The 21,825-nt window shown below is 38.5% G+C and overlaps 1 protein-coding gene across 1 annotated transcript in view; it reads left to right on the forward strand.

The window, feature by feature from the left end:
• The window catches only part of kpna3 (karyopherin alpha 3 (importin alpha 4)), an 80,519-nt gene extending 62,134 nt beyond the window's left edge, over window positions 1–18,385 (forward strand). Inside the window, exons 13-17 of the mRNA XM_080204247.1 lie at window positions 714–818; window positions 2,004–2,075; window positions 9,873–10,035; window positions 10,223–10,317; window positions 15,053–18,385. Of these exons, the coding sequence (XP_080060373.1) occupies window positions 714–818; window positions 2,004–2,075; window positions 9,873–10,035; window positions 10,223–10,317; window positions 15,053–15,151 (534 nt within the window). The 3' untranslated portion in view covers window positions 15,152–18,385. The remainder of the gene's footprint in view (window positions 1–713; window positions 819–2,003; window positions 2,076–9,872; window positions 10,036–10,222; window positions 10,318–15,052) is intronic.
• The last annotated feature ends 3,440 nt before the right edge of the window (window positions 18,386–21,825 follow it).

Raw genomic sequence — 21,825 nt, forward strand, 5'->3', positions numbered from 1 at the left:
TCCAGACGACCCTTTGTCAAAGCACTTTAACAAAGAGTTGTCTGGACTCAAATGTCAGCTCTTTCCTCACCTTACAGATGCTGCCAGACCTGCTGAGATTTTCCAGCATTTTCTCTCTTGGTTTCAGATTCCAGTATCCACAGTAATTTGCTTTTATCAAATATTTGAAAATGGTGGTGAGCCAATACTGACACAGCTTTTAGTCACTATGTATGCTATTGGCACTGCAAATTCCCATATGATTCCACCGGCTTTTAATTAAGCAAGTATTTGTGTGACATAAACTTGCCATGATAATTGTGAATTAGGATGGGAGACAGATTATAGATTTTTTTTTAAAGGTTTGTGGGATAAAACCCACCCAGGTGTGTGTGAATGACTATAAGACTTAAGGAGATAATATGGCTGCATATTCATGGGTTATGAAACCGCTTGGTCTGGTTGAGCACCACAATACTTATACCTTATGCTAACGTATAAGACTTTCTCACCACCATAAACCTACCTCAGTTTGTCTCCTTTTGATTCCATGCAACGCTAGGTGTTTGAATTTATGGGAGTATGTTGGATTAAAGCCATATGTGTTTTAAAGAGCTAATCCTGGAAGTGTTTTTAGTCATTTCATTCTATTGTACACATAATCTACAAGGAAATGTTCATTGATTGGTGGCCAGACTATATTGTTGATGCTTTGCTTGAATTATTTTCTGCAGGAAGCAGTGTGGTTTCTCTCCAACATCACAGCAGGAAACCAACTGCAAGTGCAAGCTGTAATAGATGCTGGTTTGATTCCCATGATTATTCATCAACTGGCTAAGGTGAGCAAAATGTGACACCAAATCAATATTCAGGCCAGACCTCCTTGCACAGCTTGAAACTAGCTCAGTGAGAATATATTTTAAATGACATATCTAGCATTTAATTATCATAACAAAACAAGAGGCAACAAAGATTCTTTTGTTTCTGTTGTGTGCCTATGAAACACAGCTTGCCTTAAAAAATGGTCCAGATAGATTGTGTTTCGAATCTCACTTACAGCTGTTGCCCCTCAAGTGTTCAGCTAATCTTCTAACTGTCAAAATGCGAGATTTCTCATGGGCATGATAGCATTGTAAAAACAAAGTGCTGGGAAAACGCAACAGCATCTGTGGAGAGAGAAACAAAGTTAACGTTTTGCGTCCAATTAGACTTTCTTTCAGAATTCTCAAATATGAGTTCAAATCCCAGCACGGCAGTTAGAGAATTAAAATCCAGTTAATTAAATAAGTCTGGAATAAAAAGCCTGTGGGATTACTATCAAATAAACTGGTTAGACTTTAACCTGGTGTTGTGAGACTTCTTACTGTGCTCACTCCAGACCCACAGCAATGTTGTTCATACTTAATTGATCTCAAAATGGCCTCGCAAGCCATTAAGTCATATTCAAGAAGGTGGCTCACTATTACCTTTTCGAGCAACCTGGCAGTAAATTCCTTACCAGTGACACCCATAGCCTGTGAAAGAATTAATTGGTGTAACTTGAATATAAGCCTGGATGGATAGGATTGCTCAGAAAATGTAATCCAAACATTTTGAGAATTGCAACTAAAATGGTGAAGCAAGAAACTGCAAACATCTTGGAAGAAAATGTTTTACTCATACGATTATAAAGCTTAACTCAAATTTCTTGGTGCAGGTGGGACCTATTTCACTGCTCATACAATTTGAATTTGCATTTTGTCAAATTGAAAAATCAGAGAAGATTGGGAAAAGAACAGCTGTTCAGCCCATTTCCCCTTGTTATAGATCTTGTTTGCAATTACACAGGACATTTGCATTTTCTACTTGCCCATCTATTTGCCTTGCTGAAGCATTTAAAACAGAGTCAATGCTTCAATCATTGCTGCAGTTTATTTGGCACGCATAGTATGAAACTCTGCATAGTATGTAGTATGAAATGGTTATTGAAGCTGCTGAAGTTACTCGAGCTAAATTAAAGGTGAACTGTATTCTTTTCATTATAGGGAGATTTTGGAACTCAGAAAGAAGCTGCATGGGCGATCAGCAACTTGACAATTAGTGGCAAAAAGGAGCAAGTAAGTCAAAGATTTATTTTGCAATCTGAGAATCATAGGCTGCACAGAAGACTCCATCCTCCGCCATACATCCACTTCATTTTCCCCAATGCTCCTATTAAGTTTTTCTTCCTGTTCACTTACCTTTTATTAGGTTCCATTTCTGGTAGCAACATTCTATGTCCCCTCAGCTCAATGCATGGAATAAATTATCTTAACTCCTGCTTGCTTGATTGCCATGATGTAGAGTTTGGCAGTGTTCAAAGCTCGTGCTATCAAATAAACCTGTTGGATTTTAACCTGGTATTGTGAGACTACTTACTGTGCTTTTTTGGTGGCATTTAAGGGGGAGAGGATGGCATAATGCTAAAATGAACTCCTATTCCAGAGGACTTAGGCTAATGTTCTCGGGACAATAATTCAAAGGCCACCAGAGCAGCTGGCGGAATTAGTTTTTCAATTCCAGATTATTACTCAAATTCAATCCTTGATAATAGTGAACTCCTTTTGTTCTTGCTTGTCTACCTGTTCGGTAGCAAGTGGAATTATTTGCTATCAGCTTACTTTTCATGGCTAGTTTTAGCCATGAAATTAAAGACGGCTTTTTAAAACACATCTAGTTCATTAATGTCCTTTTGACTCTTAACTACCCTGAAATGTTATTGCAAGCCATTCAGTTCAAGGGCAACAAATACTTGTCAGTGACGCCCATGAAATTTATTTTTAATCTTAAATTTATGTTTTACTGATTGGGTGGAACTGTATTTTTCCTAAATTGCCATCTCCAAAGTTCTCAGTCTTGAGCACCTCCATCTGATCTCCTCTTAACCACATTTGTTTTAGTAAATTGAGCAAGGTGTTGAGACTTTCCTCGTAAGTGAAGCCCCTCATCCCAAGCATGACCATAGGTAGTCTGATGTTATGGATTTCAATTAATTCAGAAGACTTTGAAGAAGTCAGACCCTTGGCTACTGTGTCACTCCAGCCCGGCACTGTTCTTCCTCTTCAAGCATTGACCTACTGCATAATGAGGATGCCATGACTGCTTTATGAATAATAGTCATTAATATGCATATAGTGAACCTTCAATCACTTGCACATGAATCTGTTTGAATGATATAAGGAGTCCTGATCCTAATATGTTAACCATATTAACTTCCTAGAGTAGGAAGCTCAAAGCAATGCACCATATTCTCATTGCTGCCTAATCAACTATTTGTGTAATTTTAACATTATCTCTTTCCTTTGTACCCAGTACCCCTGTTTTTAAAACCTTAAACTTCATTTTTTAGAACAGCTTTATAAGCACGTCCTTTAACACTTTTGTCTTTAGTGTCTCAGCTTTTGTTTTTGTTTCATGATTCATCTATATGTCTTGTTCACCTTTGTCCCAAAATGCATTTGAGATTTTCATCAGTTGGTTGATTACCATTTGCTAACTCACATGAAGGCAACTGGCTGGTATCTGCAATGACATCTGATATTCAGTACGAGTACAAAACACCATCAGGTACTTTAAGTCACAGTATGCATAATGGGGAGGAGGAAAAGTATAGGAGTGATTCCAAAGCTGTAATTTCACAAGTGCAAAGCTCTCCCTACAGTGACTCAGCTCCAGGGAGTGTCAGTTTTGTATCAGCCCAGTCTCTTTTTTACGGGATTTACCCATATACTGTACCTTATAAATGTGGAGATGAATCAAGTCAGCATGACATTCTACTGAATTTGCCATACAGGACTATTAATGAAGTTACAGATAAGATGATAGTGATCAAACCATATAAGCATGGATGAACATCCGCACTGGAAGAGACTACCAATCAAATCTAAACAAATATTGTTTTTGTTCTACTGGAATATCAGCAATGGGTTACACATATTACACCACAGATATTCTATAACTCTGTGTGGCTCTATCCACTCTTGGTTAATTTGCCATATCCAAACGTTACATATGTCTTGTAACTACTGGGACACCCCTGTTTTGCCCAGTGCAGGTAAAGTATTGCCTATAGCGAGATGTTTAACATTTTCATTCTTCACAACCTACTGGAAGATGTACTTCCAGAAATGCAGCGTGGATTCAGAGAAAATCAACATGAGATTTTGTCTGTTCTTACCTTTTAATTGATGCCGACTGATCTGTGTGTTTCCAGAGCTTCCTATATTAAATTTTATAATATTTTGTGTTTGTCAAATGCAAGAACAAGTGTCAGAACAGAATGTGGATGTAAAACTTAAGTTGTTCATCCTTTATGGGTTTGAAGAAAACACAAGAGGTGAGACACATCTCTGTCCAGCTTGAAAGGATATTGGAGTAGGAGGGGAAGGATCCAGTTGTTGTGGTCCATTTGGGACAAACAAAGCTAGGCAAGGCTAGGAAAGTGGACCTGTTTGGGGATTATCAGGCATTAAGAGCTAATCTTTGGATTGCTACCGGAACCACATGCGATCTGTATAGGATGAGAAAATTAGGGAAATGAACACGTTTAAAGGAGTGGTGTGGGAAAGAGAGGTTTCATTTCATGGGGCGTTGTATTGGAACAGGAGGGGTTTGTACTGTTGGGGCGGTCTTCACCTGAACCAATTTGGGACCAGTGTTCTAGCGGAAAGGATAAATAGGGTGGTCACGAGGGCTTTAAACTACCAGATAGGAGGGGGAAGGGGACGGTAGAACTGTGGGAAGTATAATGGTTAATAGGAAGCAAAGCAGCAGATTTGCATGTGGGGAGAAAATTTCAACTAAGTAGAAAATTACAAAAAACATTGAACGGAACAAGAACTCAGATATTATTAATGGAGTTGTTGGAATTCAAAAAGGTATAAAAACTATCTTAAGGGCACTTTACCTAGATGCTCGTAGCAGTCAAAACAAGGTAAATGAGTTGGTGGCACAAATCATTGCAAATGAGTATGATTTAGTGGCCGTAACAGAGACGTGGTTGCAGGGTGATCATGACTGGGAGTTAAATATCCAGGGGTATCAGACTATTCAGAAGGACAGACAGGAAGGTAAAGGAGGTGATGTAGCTCTGATATTTAAGGATGACATCAGGGCAATAGTGAGAGATGATATAGGTTCTATGGAGAAAAGCATTGAATCCATTTGGGTGGAAATTAGAAATAATGAGAAAAGGTCACTGATAGCCATATTCTATAGGCCGCCAAGTAATAACATCGCGGTGGGGTGAGCAATAAACAAGGAAATAACTGATGCGTGTAAAAATGGTATGGCAATTATCATGGGGAACTTTAATCTACAGGTCGATTGGTCAAACCAGGTCGGTCGAGGCAGCTTTGAGGAGGAGTTCGTAGAATGTATCCGTGAAAGTTTCCTCCAATAGTATGTAACGGAACCTACGAGGAAGCAAACTATCCTAGATCTGGTCCTGTATAATGAGACAAGAATAATTAATGATCTCACAGTTAGGGATCCTTTTGGAAGGAGTGATCACTTTATGGTTGAATTCAAAATACAGATGGAGTGTGAGATGGTAAAATCCAATACCAGTGTCTTAAACAAAGGAGACTATAATAGGATGAGGGAGTTGGTGGCTAATGTAGATTTGGAGCACAAATTTTATAGTGGGACAATTGAGGAACAGTGGAAAACTTTCAAAGTGATTTTTCACAGTGCTCAGCAAAAGTGTATACCAGTGATAAGGAAAGACTGCAGAAAAAGACATAATTTAAGGAAGTTTAAGAATATCTAAGGAAATAAAGGAGGGTATCAAATTGAAAGAAAGTGCATGCAAAGTGGCAAATATTAGTGGGAAACTAGAGGATTGGGAAATCTTCAAAGGTCGACAGAAAACCATGAAAAAAGCAATAAAAGAAAGTAAGAGATTGCGAGTAAACTAGTTCAGATAGCAAAAGTTTCTGTAAATAATATAAAAAGAAAAAGAGTGCCTAAGGTAAACAGTCCTTTAGAGGAAGAACTAGCGAGACATCTGGATAGAAATTGTCCCATTAGGAAGACATGGATTCATGAAAGGCAGGTTATGTTTATCTAATTTAGTGGAATTCTTTGCGACCTTACGAGTGCGGTGGACAATCTGGAACCGGTGAATGTGATGTATCTGGATTTCCAAAAAGCATTTGATAAGGTGCTGCACAAGATAAAGGTGTTAGTGGTTTCCTCAGGGATCAGTGTTGGTAAATGTGAGGTCATCCATTTTGGTAGGAATAACAGCAAAATGGACTGTTTCTTATATGGTTAAAAAATACAGCATGCTACTGTGCAGAGGGACTTGGGAGTACTTGTGCAGGAATCAAAATGTTGGTTTGCAGGTGCAGTAGGTAATCAAGAAGACAAATGGAAATTTGTCCTTCACTGCTAGAGGGATGGAGTTTAAAAACAGTGAAATTACGTTGCAACTGTGTAAGGTGTTGGTGAGGCAATTCCTGGAGTTCTGTGTACAGTTCTAGTTTCTTTCCTTGAGAAAGGATATACTGGCACTAGAGATTCACTAGGTTGATTCCAGAGTTGAGAGATTGGCTTATGAGGACAGACTGAGTAGACTGGGAGTATACTGATTGGAATTTATAAGAATGAGGGGGAATCTTATAGAAACATGTAAAATTATGAAGGGAATAAATAAGATAGAAGCAGGAAGATTGTTTCCATTGGTAGGTGAAAACAGAACTAGGGGGCATTGCCTCAAAGTGAGGGAGAGTGATTTAGGACTGAGTTGAGGAGGACCATCTTCACCCAAAGGGTTGTGAATCTGTGGGATTCCCTGCCCTTTGAAGCGGTTGAGGCTACCTCATTGGATATTTTTAAGGCAAGGATAGATAAATCTTTGAACAGTGAAGGAATTGAGAGTTATTGTGAGCGAGCAGGTAAGTGGAGCTGAGTCCACAAAAAGATCAGCCATGATCTTATTGAATGGCGGAGCAGGCTTGAGGGGCCAAATAGCCTATGCCTGCTTCTCGTTCTTATGTAAACAATCTGCAGTCTGGGGATAATGGAAACCTATGTTTGCGTTGTTTGTCAATGATGTCATATCGGGTCCCATCGCTGTGGGAATCGTCACTGGTGAGACAGAAAATTTGATGGACCAACAAAAAGTCTGTTGACTTCAGGCGAGACGAGACCAGAAAATCCCACCCATAATGTGTCTGGGTATGCATTGCCCTTTTGAAACCGATTAATGTCACTAATAGGATGAAGCAAGCCTTTCTCCTCAAACCAAGTCCCTTTGTGTCAGTAATTGGTGACATCAGAATGATTTGCTTGTAGACTGGCTTGAATTTGAATATACAGCATGTCAGTGGACCAGTCATTCGATTGCTGATGAACAAATACCAAGATCTAAAACCGATTATAGATTTATTATTAGCAGTGATGAGGAATTATGGGCTTGCTATCAACCTGAAGGAAAGAGAAGGTATATAAAAAGCTGTACACAGTAAACAGTATATCCAACTGTCCACTGACAGAAACTGAACTCAGTGTGGCAATGGATTTCACCTAACTCGAGCATGTTGTCAAACAGACCTTCTCAATCAAGAAACGTACGTCATAGAGGTTTACAGCATGGAAACAGGCCCTTTAGCCCAACTTGTCCATGCTGCCCTTTTTTTTAAAACCCCTAAGGTAATCCCAATTACCTGCATTTGGCCCATATCCCCCTATACCCATCGTATCCATGTAACTATCTAAATGCTTCTTAAAAGACAAAATTGTACCTGCCTCTACTACTACCGCTGGCAGCTTGTTCCAGACGCTCACCACTTTCTGTGTGAAAAAATTGTCCCTCTGCTCATTTTTATACCTCTTCCCTCTCACCTTAAACCTATGCCCTCTAGTTTTAGACTCCCCTACCTTTGGAAAAAGATATTGACTATCTAGCTGATCTGTGCCCCTCATTATTTTATAGACCTCTATAAAATCACCCCTCAACTTCCTACGCTCCAGAGAAAAATGTCCCAACCTCTCCTTCTGACTCAATCCATCAAGTCTGGATAACATCCTAGTAAATCTTTTCTGCACTCTTCCTAGTTTAATAATATCCTTTCTATAATAGGTGACCAGAATTGCACATAATATTCCAAGCGTGGCCTTACCAATGTCTTGTACAACTTCAACAAGACATTCCAACTCCTGTATTCAATGTTCTAACCGATGAAACCAAGCATGCCGAATGCCGCCTTCACCACTCTGTCCACCTGTGACTCCACTTTCAAGGAGCTATGAACGTGTACCCCTTTTTGCTCTGTAACTCTCCCCAGTGCCCTTCCATTAACTGAGTAAGTCCTGCCCTGGTTTAATCTACCAAAATGCATCACCTCACATTTGTCTAAATTAAACTCCATCTGCCATTTGTCAGACCACTGGCCCAATTGATCAAGATCCTGTTGCAATTGGAGATAACTTCCTTCACTGTATGTACTTACAAAGATGACATGAGTTGCTCCTTTGGTAGCCTAAAACAATGAGTCAGTTAGTATGGCATCAATTTTCACACTAAAACTAACACTCCAAGATCCAACATCTCGATTCCCATTGTTCTGAACCGTGACTGTACTATTCATTAAGTTGCTGTTCAAATTTGTGTTGCATCTCAAATGGCAGGAACACATTATCAGAGAGCAGAACTGTAGAAAATTAATCAATGTCGAGATGCTGCTGAGAAAGGTTTGGCCCTGCAGAGAAGGATATACTTGTACAATTGACACATGCTGTACACTGAGCTCAAACATGGTGAACGTTGGCATGATGGGCAAAGCTAAAGCAACATTTTAAAATAATTTAAGAATGCAGTGAAAGATGGCTTTGCCGTAAACAGCCAGATGGCTTTCGGATCTATAATAAAGAGGATGCCATGTTGGCACCAGCAGCACTGAGTGACCAAAAAGATTTACAGGTTTGGTCAATGGGCTAGACAACTTAGACAATGTGGGTCCATTGAAAATCAGCAATTTAATCTTGGCTATGCCAGATACAGTGATCTGCAGGGATGGGTGTCAAAACATTTCGTTGATGTCTTGAATAACTCATCAATGATCGATCCTGAAACCTAGTCTTAATAAAGCAGTGCAGCTTTTTATGTATATTGCCTTTTGACTCAGTTCATTAATGAATAGAATAGAAATCTTCATTGCCTACAATGCAGCATTTGTTGAAGAACTCAGAATCACCAACCATTCAATCTTATTTCATGCCTTCTTCATAGCGGCCTGGGTTCCATAATGATTTCCTTTTACTCTTTTTGAGTTGAATATCTTCAGAATGTATTTGGATTGGGATAGCACCCTTTACTCTGATTGGAAAAGAAAGCTTGGATTCTATGGCCTTTGTGCTTTAGCTGTTTCTTAAAACTGGCATAGTTCCTTAACCTATTACAATTGGTTCTTGAGAGATTGCTGTTTCACTTCTTGAGAGATTGCTGAGTAAAATTCTCTGCTATCATAGATTGGTATTCTTTCCATGTTCTAAAATGCATTCCTCTGAGATTACAGAATACTGTATGGAAGAAGCAACTTTTAAGAGTGATATTCTGACAATGTCCTAGTTGCTGCCTGAATTTTCTGCCCCAGTGGGTAGGAAGTCTGTAGGAGAGCACTGTAAAGAAACAACCTAAAAAAGATTGATAATTAAAGGTTGGCACTTCCAATTGAGATGAAAGGGAAAGCACAAGTATAATTTTAACTGATTTATAATTGGTGCACTTTGTGCTTTCTTAATTGTCTTTCCAAAAAATAAACTGCCTTCAATATATGGATGTTATAGCCAGAAATTTTAAAATTCCATTTCTGAATGAGTTGTCCCTGAATGAACCAAGTTGGCAACTTATTTTGTTCCTTTCATTCCAGGTCGAGTATCTTGTCCAGCAGAATGTAATCCCCCCTTTCTGTAATTTACTGGGAGTTAAGGATGCTCAGGTAGTGCAGGTTGTGCTGGATGGACTGAACAATATTCTCAAAATGGCTGGTGAGGAAGCAAGCACAATAGCAGAAATGATTGAGGAATGTGGAGGTAAGCTTTCAGAGCTTGAGTTTTTCTTCAGTGAAATTCATTTTGGCATGCCTATTTAAATCATGTGAAGTGAAGAAGTGTGCATGTAGATTACAGATAAAGCTTAGTGCATGTCTGTACTCCTTCATTCATAATTCAAAATTATCTTTACAGTTGTTTCACCAGTTTCTAACTTTCTTCCTGACAGGTTTGGAAAAAATAGAAGCCTTGCAGCAACATGAAAATGAAGAAATCTATAAACTAGCTTATGAAATCATAGATCAATACTTCTCTGGTGATGATGTAAGTAGAGAATTGGTTTACTGTTTAGCTGATAGGCAGTTGATTTGTAGGAAGGGGCAGGTGGATATCGAAATGCATTTTATTTACTTAATTTCTCAGTGTCGACTAGGTACACTTGCATTGTCGTAAGTGTTCAACTTGCCATTCAGCCTCAAGTTTGATCCTTGTGGGTATTAATTCTGTATGCACAACATAAAGGAAGTCACTGTTTGGCTTCGCTTATGAATTTGCAAGGTACCATTTCAACAAGTGGGTGGCATGGAGGTTAGTACTGCTGCCTCATGGTGCCATGGACCTGCGTTCGATTCCCAGCTTGGATCATTGTGTGGAATTTGCACGTTCTCCCCGTGTCTGCGTTGGTTTCCTCTGTCTAAAAGACGTGCTGGTTCAGTGCATTGACCTGAACAGGTGCCTGTGTGGCAACCAAGGGATTTTCACAGTAATTTCACTGCAGCCTTGTGACTAATAAATAAACTTTAAAAAAGTGTGCAGATGACAGTTAGCTATCTCTTTGTTCTTCCTTGCATTTGGCAACAAAACACCACTTGAGCTGGAGTGGTGCAAATAACCATTGGCTTTGTCTTTAATAGTTGATGTATACCTCAATCATTTTTTTTAAATCTGGGAGTAAATTTATCCAGGTTTAAGGAGCTCCTTGTGCCTTTGTATCTTCCTGTGGCTTAATCCATAATGAGATTTAAAAAAAACATCTTTTAAAGAATGGCCGTGTAACTAACATTATGCAAGCAGGTTCATACAGTTTTTTAGGGCAGCATGGTGCCACAGTGGCTAGCATTGCTACCCCACAGTGCCAGAATTCAATTCCAGTCTCGGGTCACTGTGCAGAGTCTGCACGTTCTCCCTTGTGTCTGCGTGGGTTTCCTCTCTGTGCTCCAGTTTCCACCCATAGTCCAAAAGATGCGCTGATTTGGTGCATTGGCCGTGCTAAATTCTCCCGTGTACCCGAAAAGGGGCTGGAGTGGGATTTTCACAGCAACTTCATTGCAGTGTTAATGTAAGCCTACTTGTGACACTAATAAATAAACTAAACATTTTTGTCCACCATCTTATAAATGTTTTGCTTCTATATTCTTTATCCTGGCTCCCCTTGGATCACCCAGGAGAGACAACAAAACAGAGGACCCATGGACAACTCTGGAACCTGTCATTCTTCTCTGACCCCCTCAAACACAATCACATGAATAAGTTTAAGTTTAACTCTTGTTGCCTGTAATTCAAATGGCTTATGGCCTCCATTACAATTTTCCATCTAATCTTTGCTTCTCAGTTGCTGCAGGCTTGGTTTTTTGGTATATAGTCATTTAGTTCTTTTTGTTTAATTACTAAAATAGAATTGCAATGGTTATAGCACAGAGGAAGCATTTTGGCCTGTCAAGTCTGTGCCGGGTCTGTGCGAAATGTAGTTTTAGTTCCACCCTCTATCCCTTTCCTGGTAACCACGCACACTTTTTATTTTCAGGGATTTATCCAATTCCCTTTTGAAAGCTACACACGATTCTGCCCCACCATCCTCTCAGACAACACATTCCAGGACTAACCACTCACTGCTTTAAAAAAAATTCTCATGCCACCTTTGGTCTTTTACCTTAAACCAGTGTCCTCTGATTTTTCATTCCTCGCCAAAAGGAACAGCTTCTCTCTATCTATTCTGTATCCTTTCTTAATTGTTTCCCAACATTTATAATGTAAATGCAGAGTGTTTTTAGCTGATTTTTGCTTTAATTTTGATGACTAAATTATATTTTCCGTGGAATCAAATCAATGTGTTATTCAGCAAAACTAAACTATAAATGAGGAGCTGTTATCCAGTGAAGGAAGCCCCTTTCAGTATTTTTAAAAACCTTTGATAATTCTTGGGATGAGGACCTTGCTTGCAAGGCAGATATTTATTGACCCTAGTTGCCCTTAAGAAGGTGAGCGACTGTCCCTGTGGTGAAGGTGCTCTGACATTACTGTCTGGCAGAGCGTTCCAGGAGTTTGACCCAACAGTGACGAAGGAATGGTAATAAATGTCCCAGGTCAAGGTGGTCTGTGATTTATAGGCAGTGATGTTCACTTGCATGATGCCTTTGTCCTTCTGGGTGATAAAAGTTCAGGGTTTGGGAAATGCTGCTGAAGAAACCTTGAAGACTTGCTGCATTGCATCCTGTAACTAGGATACTGTCGCAGCAGTGTGATTGATGATGGAGGGAGTGAATGTCTAAGTTGTAGGTAGGGTGCTGATCAAGTGGATTACTGTCTTTGATGGTGTTGCAGCTCAATTCATTCAGACAAGCAAAAATAAAAAGTATTCCATTACAGTCCTGACTTGTACTTGGTAGGTGGTGGAGAGATTTTGGAGAATCAGGAAATGAAGCACCTTTGTGTACTAGCAGTATTTGCAAGACTGGTCAATTGAGTTTCTACTCGAGTGACTCCCTGGATGATAGCGCACTCTGATGAGAAAGACACTGAGGAGTGATTGAGCTCTTTGCAGCAATAACACATCTGCCACTCAGTGGAGATAAATTTAAGGTCAAGTATTCAAATTAGGCTAGACTGTCTGTTTTTCAGTTAAAGTATCACTGGTTTTGGAGATACTGATTTAATCTTTGAGGTAAAAATTTGCCCAGTTGATAAAAATTAGCACTTTAAGCCTAAAATCTATCACAATATTTCTTCCATCTTTACGTATTCCTTTTTAAAATCGTTCTTTGTTGATTTCATTTAAAATTGTAAATTGATTTTCTTTTGTTTGCTAACCACTTAGATAAGTAATGGTGCCAGATGCTGCTGCTTTAAACTGCAGTTGCTCTCCAGCTCGTGTGTGAAATATGAAGTGATAACATAACAGTTCTCTTTGTGCTAGATGCTGGACGCACAAAGATGTTCTGTGATGGATAAGAATGTTAATATTCAGCATTATAAAATTATTTACCTTTCATTCCAGATTAGTGACTTTATTTAATAAAGAGGGCTTGAGGTGGAAATGCTGGCTCTTTGGATCGCTGAGCAAATGAACAGTCATGATCTTATTGGATGGCAGTGTTCAGTGAGCCATATGACATACTCTTTTATCTTGTATGCCCTACTTGATTTGAATCAGAATATTGCAAAGAAGATGGTCTGCTTATGTTCCCAAATGGACCTCCATAGATTGTTGAGTGAAACCTAGTTATAGTTTAAAGGGAGATCCAGTACTGTAGGAACAGTAGCATTTTCAGTGAAAAGCAATTTCTTCACTCAGAGTTTTGAATATTTGGAATTCTCTACTCCAGAGGATAGTGGCTGCTCAAGTCATTCACCATATTCAAGAATGAGCTTGATAGATTTTTGGATACTAAGGGCATCTGGTGATAAGGAATGATGTGGGAAAGTTGTGTAAAAATACAGCCGTGATCTTGAATGGCAAAGTTCAATGGGCCATATGACATTCTCCTTTTCCTTGTTTGCTTACATGATTTGAATATTTGAATCTAATGTAGTGATTTTCATACTGAATTAATTGTTCTATATATAATAGTTTTATGCAATCTTTGTGCTTTCCCATTATTGTTGTAATAGATTTATCTTGTGTCCAGAGACCAGGGATGAGTAGTGTAGAATTCACATCTTAAATTTAAAACATTCAGGGAAAAAATTAAGAGGAAACCCATGCAAACACAGGGAGAATGCCTCTGGAGTTTGCACATAGTGACCCAAGCTGGGAATTGAACCCTAGTATCTGGTGCTGTGAAGCAGCAGTGCTAACCACTGTGCTAACATGCTGCCCCAAACTAAGGATCAGAACTTAGAATTTCTGAATTATCTCATTCAGCTACTAGTTTGGTCTGCTCGTTGAGGATGTGTGCACTTTAACAAGTAATTGGATCCAGATGAGCTGAATTTTTGTTAACTTGTGCTAGAATTAGAGAATTGCAAATAATTAAAACAACCAACTTGCATTTAAAATAAATTACTTCCCTACTGCCTTGATTTTGTGATCTGTTTTGTACAAGATCTAATCAGTTAGGTTTCCTTTTTAGTTTTATCCCCAAATTTTAATTAAAATATGTGGTGCTGGTAATTGTAATGCATGTAGTGGATTGGATCCAAACTCAAAATGTATATTTCCAATGAGCTTTCCTAACAAGTAGCTGGACACCACATTCAGAAATTCCCAGATTTGATCCTGAGTCGGCTGAGTTAACTGGCTTCAACTGGTATCGGACAGTACAGGTATGTCAGTTAACAAGAGCCTTGAGTGCAATGACCATTAATTATCCATGTAAGGTGTACCTTAGCTTAAGACTTGCATGGAAATGACTGGCCTTGGGTATCTTATCTGTTGGTATTTCTGGTGATGTGTGAACACTCTCCTTGTGAAAATAATTACAAGTTTGATTTCAACTTTTGGAGCTTTTTATTAATGATTGGCACTGCATATACGTAGAGGAAGAACATGTACCACTTTAGACTTGTTCCAAACATTCCATTTCCTCAAGATTTAGATTCCTTTTTGTACAGAGTAATTGTACTGGATGGCGTGGACACAAGGATTTAACCTTCTATAAGCGTTCAGCTAAACCTTGAAGCTGCAGCTCAGTGTCAGATAGTCAGCAGTTATAAACTGAATCCCAAAGGGCCCCAAATGGGTTAATATTTACCATGAATTAATGGGGCAATTTGGATCAAATAATTTTTTAGTTTCAGAAAAGTTGCAATACTAATTTATCATCTGTCTCCTCTCAAATAGATTGATGAAGATCCGAGTCTCCTTCCTGAAGCAACTCAAGCTGGAACTTTCAGTTTCGACCCCACGGCAAACCTTCAAACAAAGGAGTTCAATTTCTAAGCTGAGAAGATGCTGTAGCTTCCCTGCCCCTTGCCAACCCGAAACACCAAATAAAAATTCACCAAGCAGAAGTGTGATGGAGGCTCGAGAGACATCTGCGCATCTACATTTGATGCTTTTTTTGAAAAGCCTAATTATCAATCACTCAGCAATTGCCAAAATTTGCTACCACACGGATTGTTGACACGTGTGCATGATTCTTGTGAGCCCATGAGTAACTATCATATCAACAAATGAGGGTAATCCCCAACATCGCCTGTGATTCTACCTTTCCCTCCCTGGTACCTCATTCCTGTGACAGTAGTAGCAGTCTCACTTACAACGTTGCATATTAGGCACACGATAGTAGCTCTCTACATAGCACAGGAAGATTTCTGAACGATTAGGTATTTATTAATGGGACTTGCAAAGAGACTTGGCTTTGACGTGTGAAATAGGCTTTTTAGAAGACTTTTCACCGGGGCTTACAATAGAAGGATTTGCAAAAACTGTAGAACCATCATGGCCAAAGTAGTCCATGGATGAAACAAAACCAGGATTTTTATTTTTCTGGCGACTGCAAAACATTTTTTTTTGCTATAGGGAGGTTTTAAAAAAAATCCTGCTTGCATCCATGTTAGATTGATGTGCTTGCACTGCCTCACAGACTAGGGCTGGAAACCAAACTTAATGAATGGAGCCAAGTTTAACCACAACTTCTTGACAGTTTGTGCAAGTTCTGTGAAAAAAAGAGCCCCTGCTGATTACTACAACCACTACTAGAACCTGTGTTTTAATTTTTTTCTCCCTGCTCTTTTGAAGTACTTAACAAATGCTGTGCATGGTGTTTTACCTGAGCTGCAATTATTATATCGATGTGACTTGAGCCTCTGCTTTAAGCTGAAAGCAAGATTCACCCACGTTTCATGTTCACGTTCAGGTTTCTCACTCCGTTAGATGAATCTGAGTTTCTACACCGCCCCCCCCCCCCAAAAAAAAACTTAAAATTAACCATTTAACCTACTACGAATCTTGCTTCCAACTGTTAGGTGAATCAGTATTTTTTTTTAATTTCAGGTTAAGCCAATCCAGTAGTAAAATAAATTGTTGGACTTTTAATGGGTTTAACTGTGGAGCTTCCATGTTTGCAGTGACATACAGTCTTAGACAGTCATGCATCGTAAATTGACCGTTCCTTACTGTGGATACTGCTGAGGGCTGTGAACCAGCAGCTGTTTCATTAAATTTGGTCACGGACTTGAGTGTTATTGATGAGAATCTAAAACCACACTTTTTATTCAAATGACTAGAAGCGGATTGATGAAAAAGGAATAACATGTACAAAAAGGAGTGTAAATCTTTACGGGGAATGTAACGTAAGCATTGTATAATGCTGTACAGAAGCTTACAGTTAAGTGTACATCTGGTCCGTTAACGTTGATTGCTTTATTTACTGTATTTAAGATACACAGGGAGGTTTTCTTTGTAGGTATTAGGCTAGGTGACACTATTCAGGGATGGGTTTTTGTTGCTGTGGTGACTGGATGTAAACTTTCCCCCCCCCCATGCATTATTGTAAAGGGACAGAAGATTGCATTGAACTAATGTAGTTATCAAGTGTGGGCAGTATCTACTGTAATTGAATCCAAGAAATGCAATCAAAGCTCTGCTAATGAGTTGTTTCTCATTGATGAACAAAATTGTGCAGGTTTATATTCATCTTAATACCTTGCCGCCAAGACTGAGCCACTTTAAAGACTACCATGTCTTGTATCTTTACAGGATACAAGCTTATATAAAACTGCAAGATTTTTACTTGCTGATGAAACTGTTTTAATGATACAAATAGTGTTTTGGCCTCGGTTATTTATATCCTTTTTATAAATTTTAAATTAAAATCTCTCTTTAAGGTGGCTCATTTCAGCTCTTCTGCCTGAAGAATGAGTTGGATTTCATTGTGCCTTTGTTTTTCCTATATATTTTTATGTTGTAAAATCTGCTACATATGGTAACTGCATAATATCCATTCGCACAATATAGAATTTAAAATGTTGTGTGTGTGATTTACTATGTGGGAAGGGACATTCAGTATGAGATAATTGTAGAATCTAAAACTCAAATCCATGTTTAAATACTACCTCTTGTTTTAATGATCCAATTGTCAAAATATTATTCCCCAACACCATCCACTCTCTACCCAAATAAAATTCTTCCTCTTCCCTAATCAGGGTGTCGATTCCTCACCAAGATACAATTCAATGGGTGTCTCATTAGCAGCCCTGGAGCTACATGAAGGACCTGAGTCCAGTCCTCTTAGCCCAATAGCTTGATCCTATTTGTGGTCCTGTTTGAATTTTCTTGGCCTGCAGATTTGAGAAGGGCTGTCTTTAATAGATTAATCTTCATTAGAAAAACACCATCTATGCAAATTAATGGGAACATGCTTTTAAACTTTAGATGCTCCTTGGTACATGCCTGTTATGCCCATGAAGGTAAGAGTGGGCACCCTTGATATGAGACAATGTATGTTTCAAAGAGGTAACATTGTTAATGGTGTCTGTGAAGTATTTCATTCATATAGTATCATATCATAGGTTTATTTTTAAGAGAAAAATGTTATTTTGTGTTGGGGGCAGGGTAGGGGGTATAATTTTGGCTACCTGATAAATAAACATGGTTGGGTTTTTATTTACACCTTGAGCTGTTTTGGAGGGGTGAACATTAAAATGCTGTTTCCTGCTTGTATCGGGTGGCTTGGTTGCTGTACCTATGTTGGTGAGTTGTAGTAGAAAAGCACTTCCTATTTGCATATTGTGGAGAAGCTACACAAGGTTTGTATTTTCGGAAGTGAGGTACAATACCAATTCTGGGAGTATATTTCAGAGCCAAATTGTTCCCTTCCTATTTAGACGTATCAATATCCAGACACCCTAAGAGTGTTTAAGATATTTTAAGTCATTAAAATAATTTTACTAGTTAATTCCCTTTGTGACTTTTGTAAAATAAAAATGTTGTCAAACGACATTGGCATTTCAGAAGGTGAAAATATAATCATTTATTTAATTATGATTTGTATATAAGAATTCAAGTTGAAAAGAAACTCCCATTGGGATTTCAGGGAAAATGATTGAGAAAATTTGATAAAAATGTTCACTTACATTCAGTGGATGCAAATAGAGTGCAGCGGATGGCAGAATTTTGACCAAAAATAATTACAAATACTGGCATCTGAAATAAAACAGAAAATGCAGACAACTCTGATATAATGTCTACCTGATACATTAACCCTATCTTCTTTGAGAGGCTGACATCTGTAAGTTTACCAGCATTTTGTCTGTTTTATATCGTGTACATCACAATTGAGTGATCTCTGGTAATTGCTCATTGTAAATCATAACCCACAACTGTGAACATAGTGACTGCTTTGCACAGTGGATTTGGTGGTAGTGATCCTATTTGGAAAATAAACAAAATTCCAAACGGATGTGCATTTTCCCCAATATGTCTAAACTGAACTACAATTGGAAAGAGGATAATCGCTGAACAATGAGTTTTATTTTCTTTTAAAGACCATTTGAGAGAGAATTACTAAGCACAAAAATGTTAATTTGACATGATAGTATGCATTTTTACGCACTGCTAATCATTTTTTTTCTTAAATTGAGAAATGCCAGCTCTTGCACTGTTTGATTAGCAGATCTCAACTTGCGATTGTAATAGAGGTCCTGTAGTTAAATACCAGCCTCCTACACTAGAAAAGAGGGGAAATTCGGTTAGGGTTTCTATTCGTGTACCCTGTCTGATGATCTTGTGGGAGAGTGCATGATTGGGCAGGATTCAGCCAGGCCTGATACTTTATATTACCAGAACAGTGGGCTAATGCTTTGCGAACAGTCATACTGGAGGGTTGTATCTGGAACCCTAGCCCAACATTATTAGGTTCAACCAGACTTAGAGTGAAGCCTTCATTAATGTAGTGGTAGTATGCCACACAATATTATGTTATACATAAGTAAGTGGTCCTGTTGAAAAATGTAAGTATAAAGTAGAATATTTTAGACAAGTTTTGTTTTCTGGAAGCATGTGACACTGCTATTGTTGACTCTTTTCACTTGCTGGCCATCAAAATCTACCTGGTGAAAAAACCAGTACACAGATTTGTAAATATTTGTAATTTTCTGATTGGTCTGTCTCTCACCATTTATATCACTATTTGCTTTAAAATTAGATCTGTTCATTAGAAACTCCCACAAAACTACAGCTTTCTGCCTGATATTAAAGTTGCACATATTTATAAACTTGTCCTATTCACCTTGCGTCACATTTTCTCTGAAATTTTCACTTCGGATTTCATCTCCTCCCTGACTGAACTAGATTGCATGCAGCATTCATGTTATGATCAGTGATGAGCATTGAAATCCAGAATGCCTCCTTTGCAAAGATCACATATTTCCACTTCAGTAACATCACCTGCCTTTGCTCTACGTCACCCCATCTACCACCAAATCCCCCATCCGCACTTTGTCACCTGAGTCAAATACTTCATCCTTCACTTGCCATAAACTTCAGCTGACCAATAATTTTTCTATGTGCCACTCAAACATCACTCCTGTCCTTGCTGACCTATGGTGGTTACCAGCTCAATGTCTTGATTTTAAAATTCTTACCTTATGGTAAAACTCCTCCTTGATCTCACTCCCTTCCTGCCTAGCTTCCATCCTTTCAAATCATCTGGTAAATGTCCTGTTGCTCTGACTCGAGTCTCTTTTGCATTCTCCTCCTCCATTACACCATAAGGCCATGCCTTCAGCTGGTCAAATCCAAATCTGCAGACTTTCCTTCTTAGTACACGTCTGCACCACGGTGGCACAGTGGTTAGCACTGCTGCCTCACAGTGCCAGGGACCTGGGTTCAATTCCAGCCTCAGGTAACTGTCTGTGCGGAGGTTTGCACATTCTCCCTGCATCTGCGTGGGTTTCCTCCAGGTGCTGTGGTTTCCTCCCACAGTCCAAAGATGTGTGGGTTAGGTTTGTTGGGCATGCACAATTACCCCTTTAGTTTCAGGGAGATTAACAGGATAAATACATGCGGTTATAAGGATAAGATCTGGGTGGGATTATTGTTGGTGTAGACTTAAGGGGCCAAATGGTCTCCTTTTGCACTTTGGGATTCTTTGATTCTATTCTCCTCCATTCCTCATTCAGGATCCTCCTCAGTGCCTCTTTATTTCTGTAGACCTCCAAAGATCACTTTGCAATGTTTTTCTGTGTCAAAACTACAAGTTGTTGCATCAGTTGGGTTAGACACCGCTACTAGCATTGGTGCTAACTGAAGTGCCTTGCTAAGGCACTGATGTCCACTTTGTAATAGTTGTTTTCGGCCATAGAAGAGCAATCAGGAAACTATAATCTTTGTATCATTTCAGGATTTGACATGTGATTCTGTGAAAAGCCCTGTGAAACTTGACTTTGGCTGGGAATATATGATGACAGACCTGACAAATTTGTCACAGAAGATCTTCACAGAAAAGTTCCCTTTTTCTCTATTTGCCGAACCTTATTTCATTTTCTGTTGCAGGTAAATTAACTACTCTTGAATTATGCCCATGTTATTCCAGAAGATCTTTTTTCAAAGGATCTGGTATTATAGCCCATGCCCAGATACTGCAAGAAATTTCACAATAAATTCATTGCAGTGTTAATGTAAACCTTACTTGTGACTAATAAACTTTAACTGAAGGAGTCAACTTGATCAATGACCTTGCTCTGGTTCCCAAATTTAGAAGATAGCCTATTTGAATTTATGGTCAATGAATGGACCAAACATTTATTATGAGATTCTTTACCAGTGATGCTTATTGTAATAACCTTTTGTGGGTTCTCAAAAACTACTATAGAATTTTGACCTTGTCACTATTTGTACAGAACTCCAATTTACCTTTGCAGTGGGGTGCATTGATAAATAGACGAGAATACAGTAGAATTAAATGGGAGAATCTACCTAAAGGTACTGCTTATAAGAATAAACATATATTAAAAAAACCTTTTGGTTTCAGCAGAAATATGGAAGCAGTTGCCCTAACTCAAAGAGAGATGCTACTATCATTGCAAAAAATATTTGTCATCAAGTCGGGAAATGTTATGACTTTGTAGATTTTTAGGGTTGTCTTAGGGTCTGGAAACTCCAGCTTAAAAACCTGTTTCGCTTCAGCCCTAGAATTAAATGTCAAAATAGAAAAGTTATAATGTCTGCTCATTAGAAATTAGATTAAAAATCACTAGTTAGAAATTAGAATGTCAAGAGTGAAGATTTTATAAATAATATCCTGAAAAGGAATCTGAAGAATTTCAGATGCTAGAGGAGAGAGGGTATTATTATGATCCATGTAGATACTGCAAACTTTTTAGAACTAAATTAAAACTTCCAATTAATAGCTGAAATGATGACACAAGATTTCACATTTTAAGGTTTTTAATACAACAAATAATTAAAAGTAACAAACACTATTTTTGTAAGCAACTTTTCATTGTACAGAAGGGAAATTCCTCTGTCACAGCACAGTCTACACAGAATTATAATTCTGACATTAAACTGTCTACAGAAACTTCCAATTTCCAATGGGATAATATTTTGCTGTTTAACTTGGTAACTTTCCAGGCACTTCCCTCAGCCCACCGGAATCTTTTTGGTTCCTA

This window comes from Carcharhinus amblyrhynchos, chromosome 15, assembly GCF_965287045.1.
Source record: "Carcharhinus amblyrhynchos chromosome 15, sCarAmb.v2.hapA, whole genome shotgun sequence".
Lineage (NCBI taxonomy): Eukaryota > Metazoa > Chordata > Chondrichthyes > Carcharhiniformes > Carcharhinidae > Carcharhinus > Carcharhinus amblyrhynchos.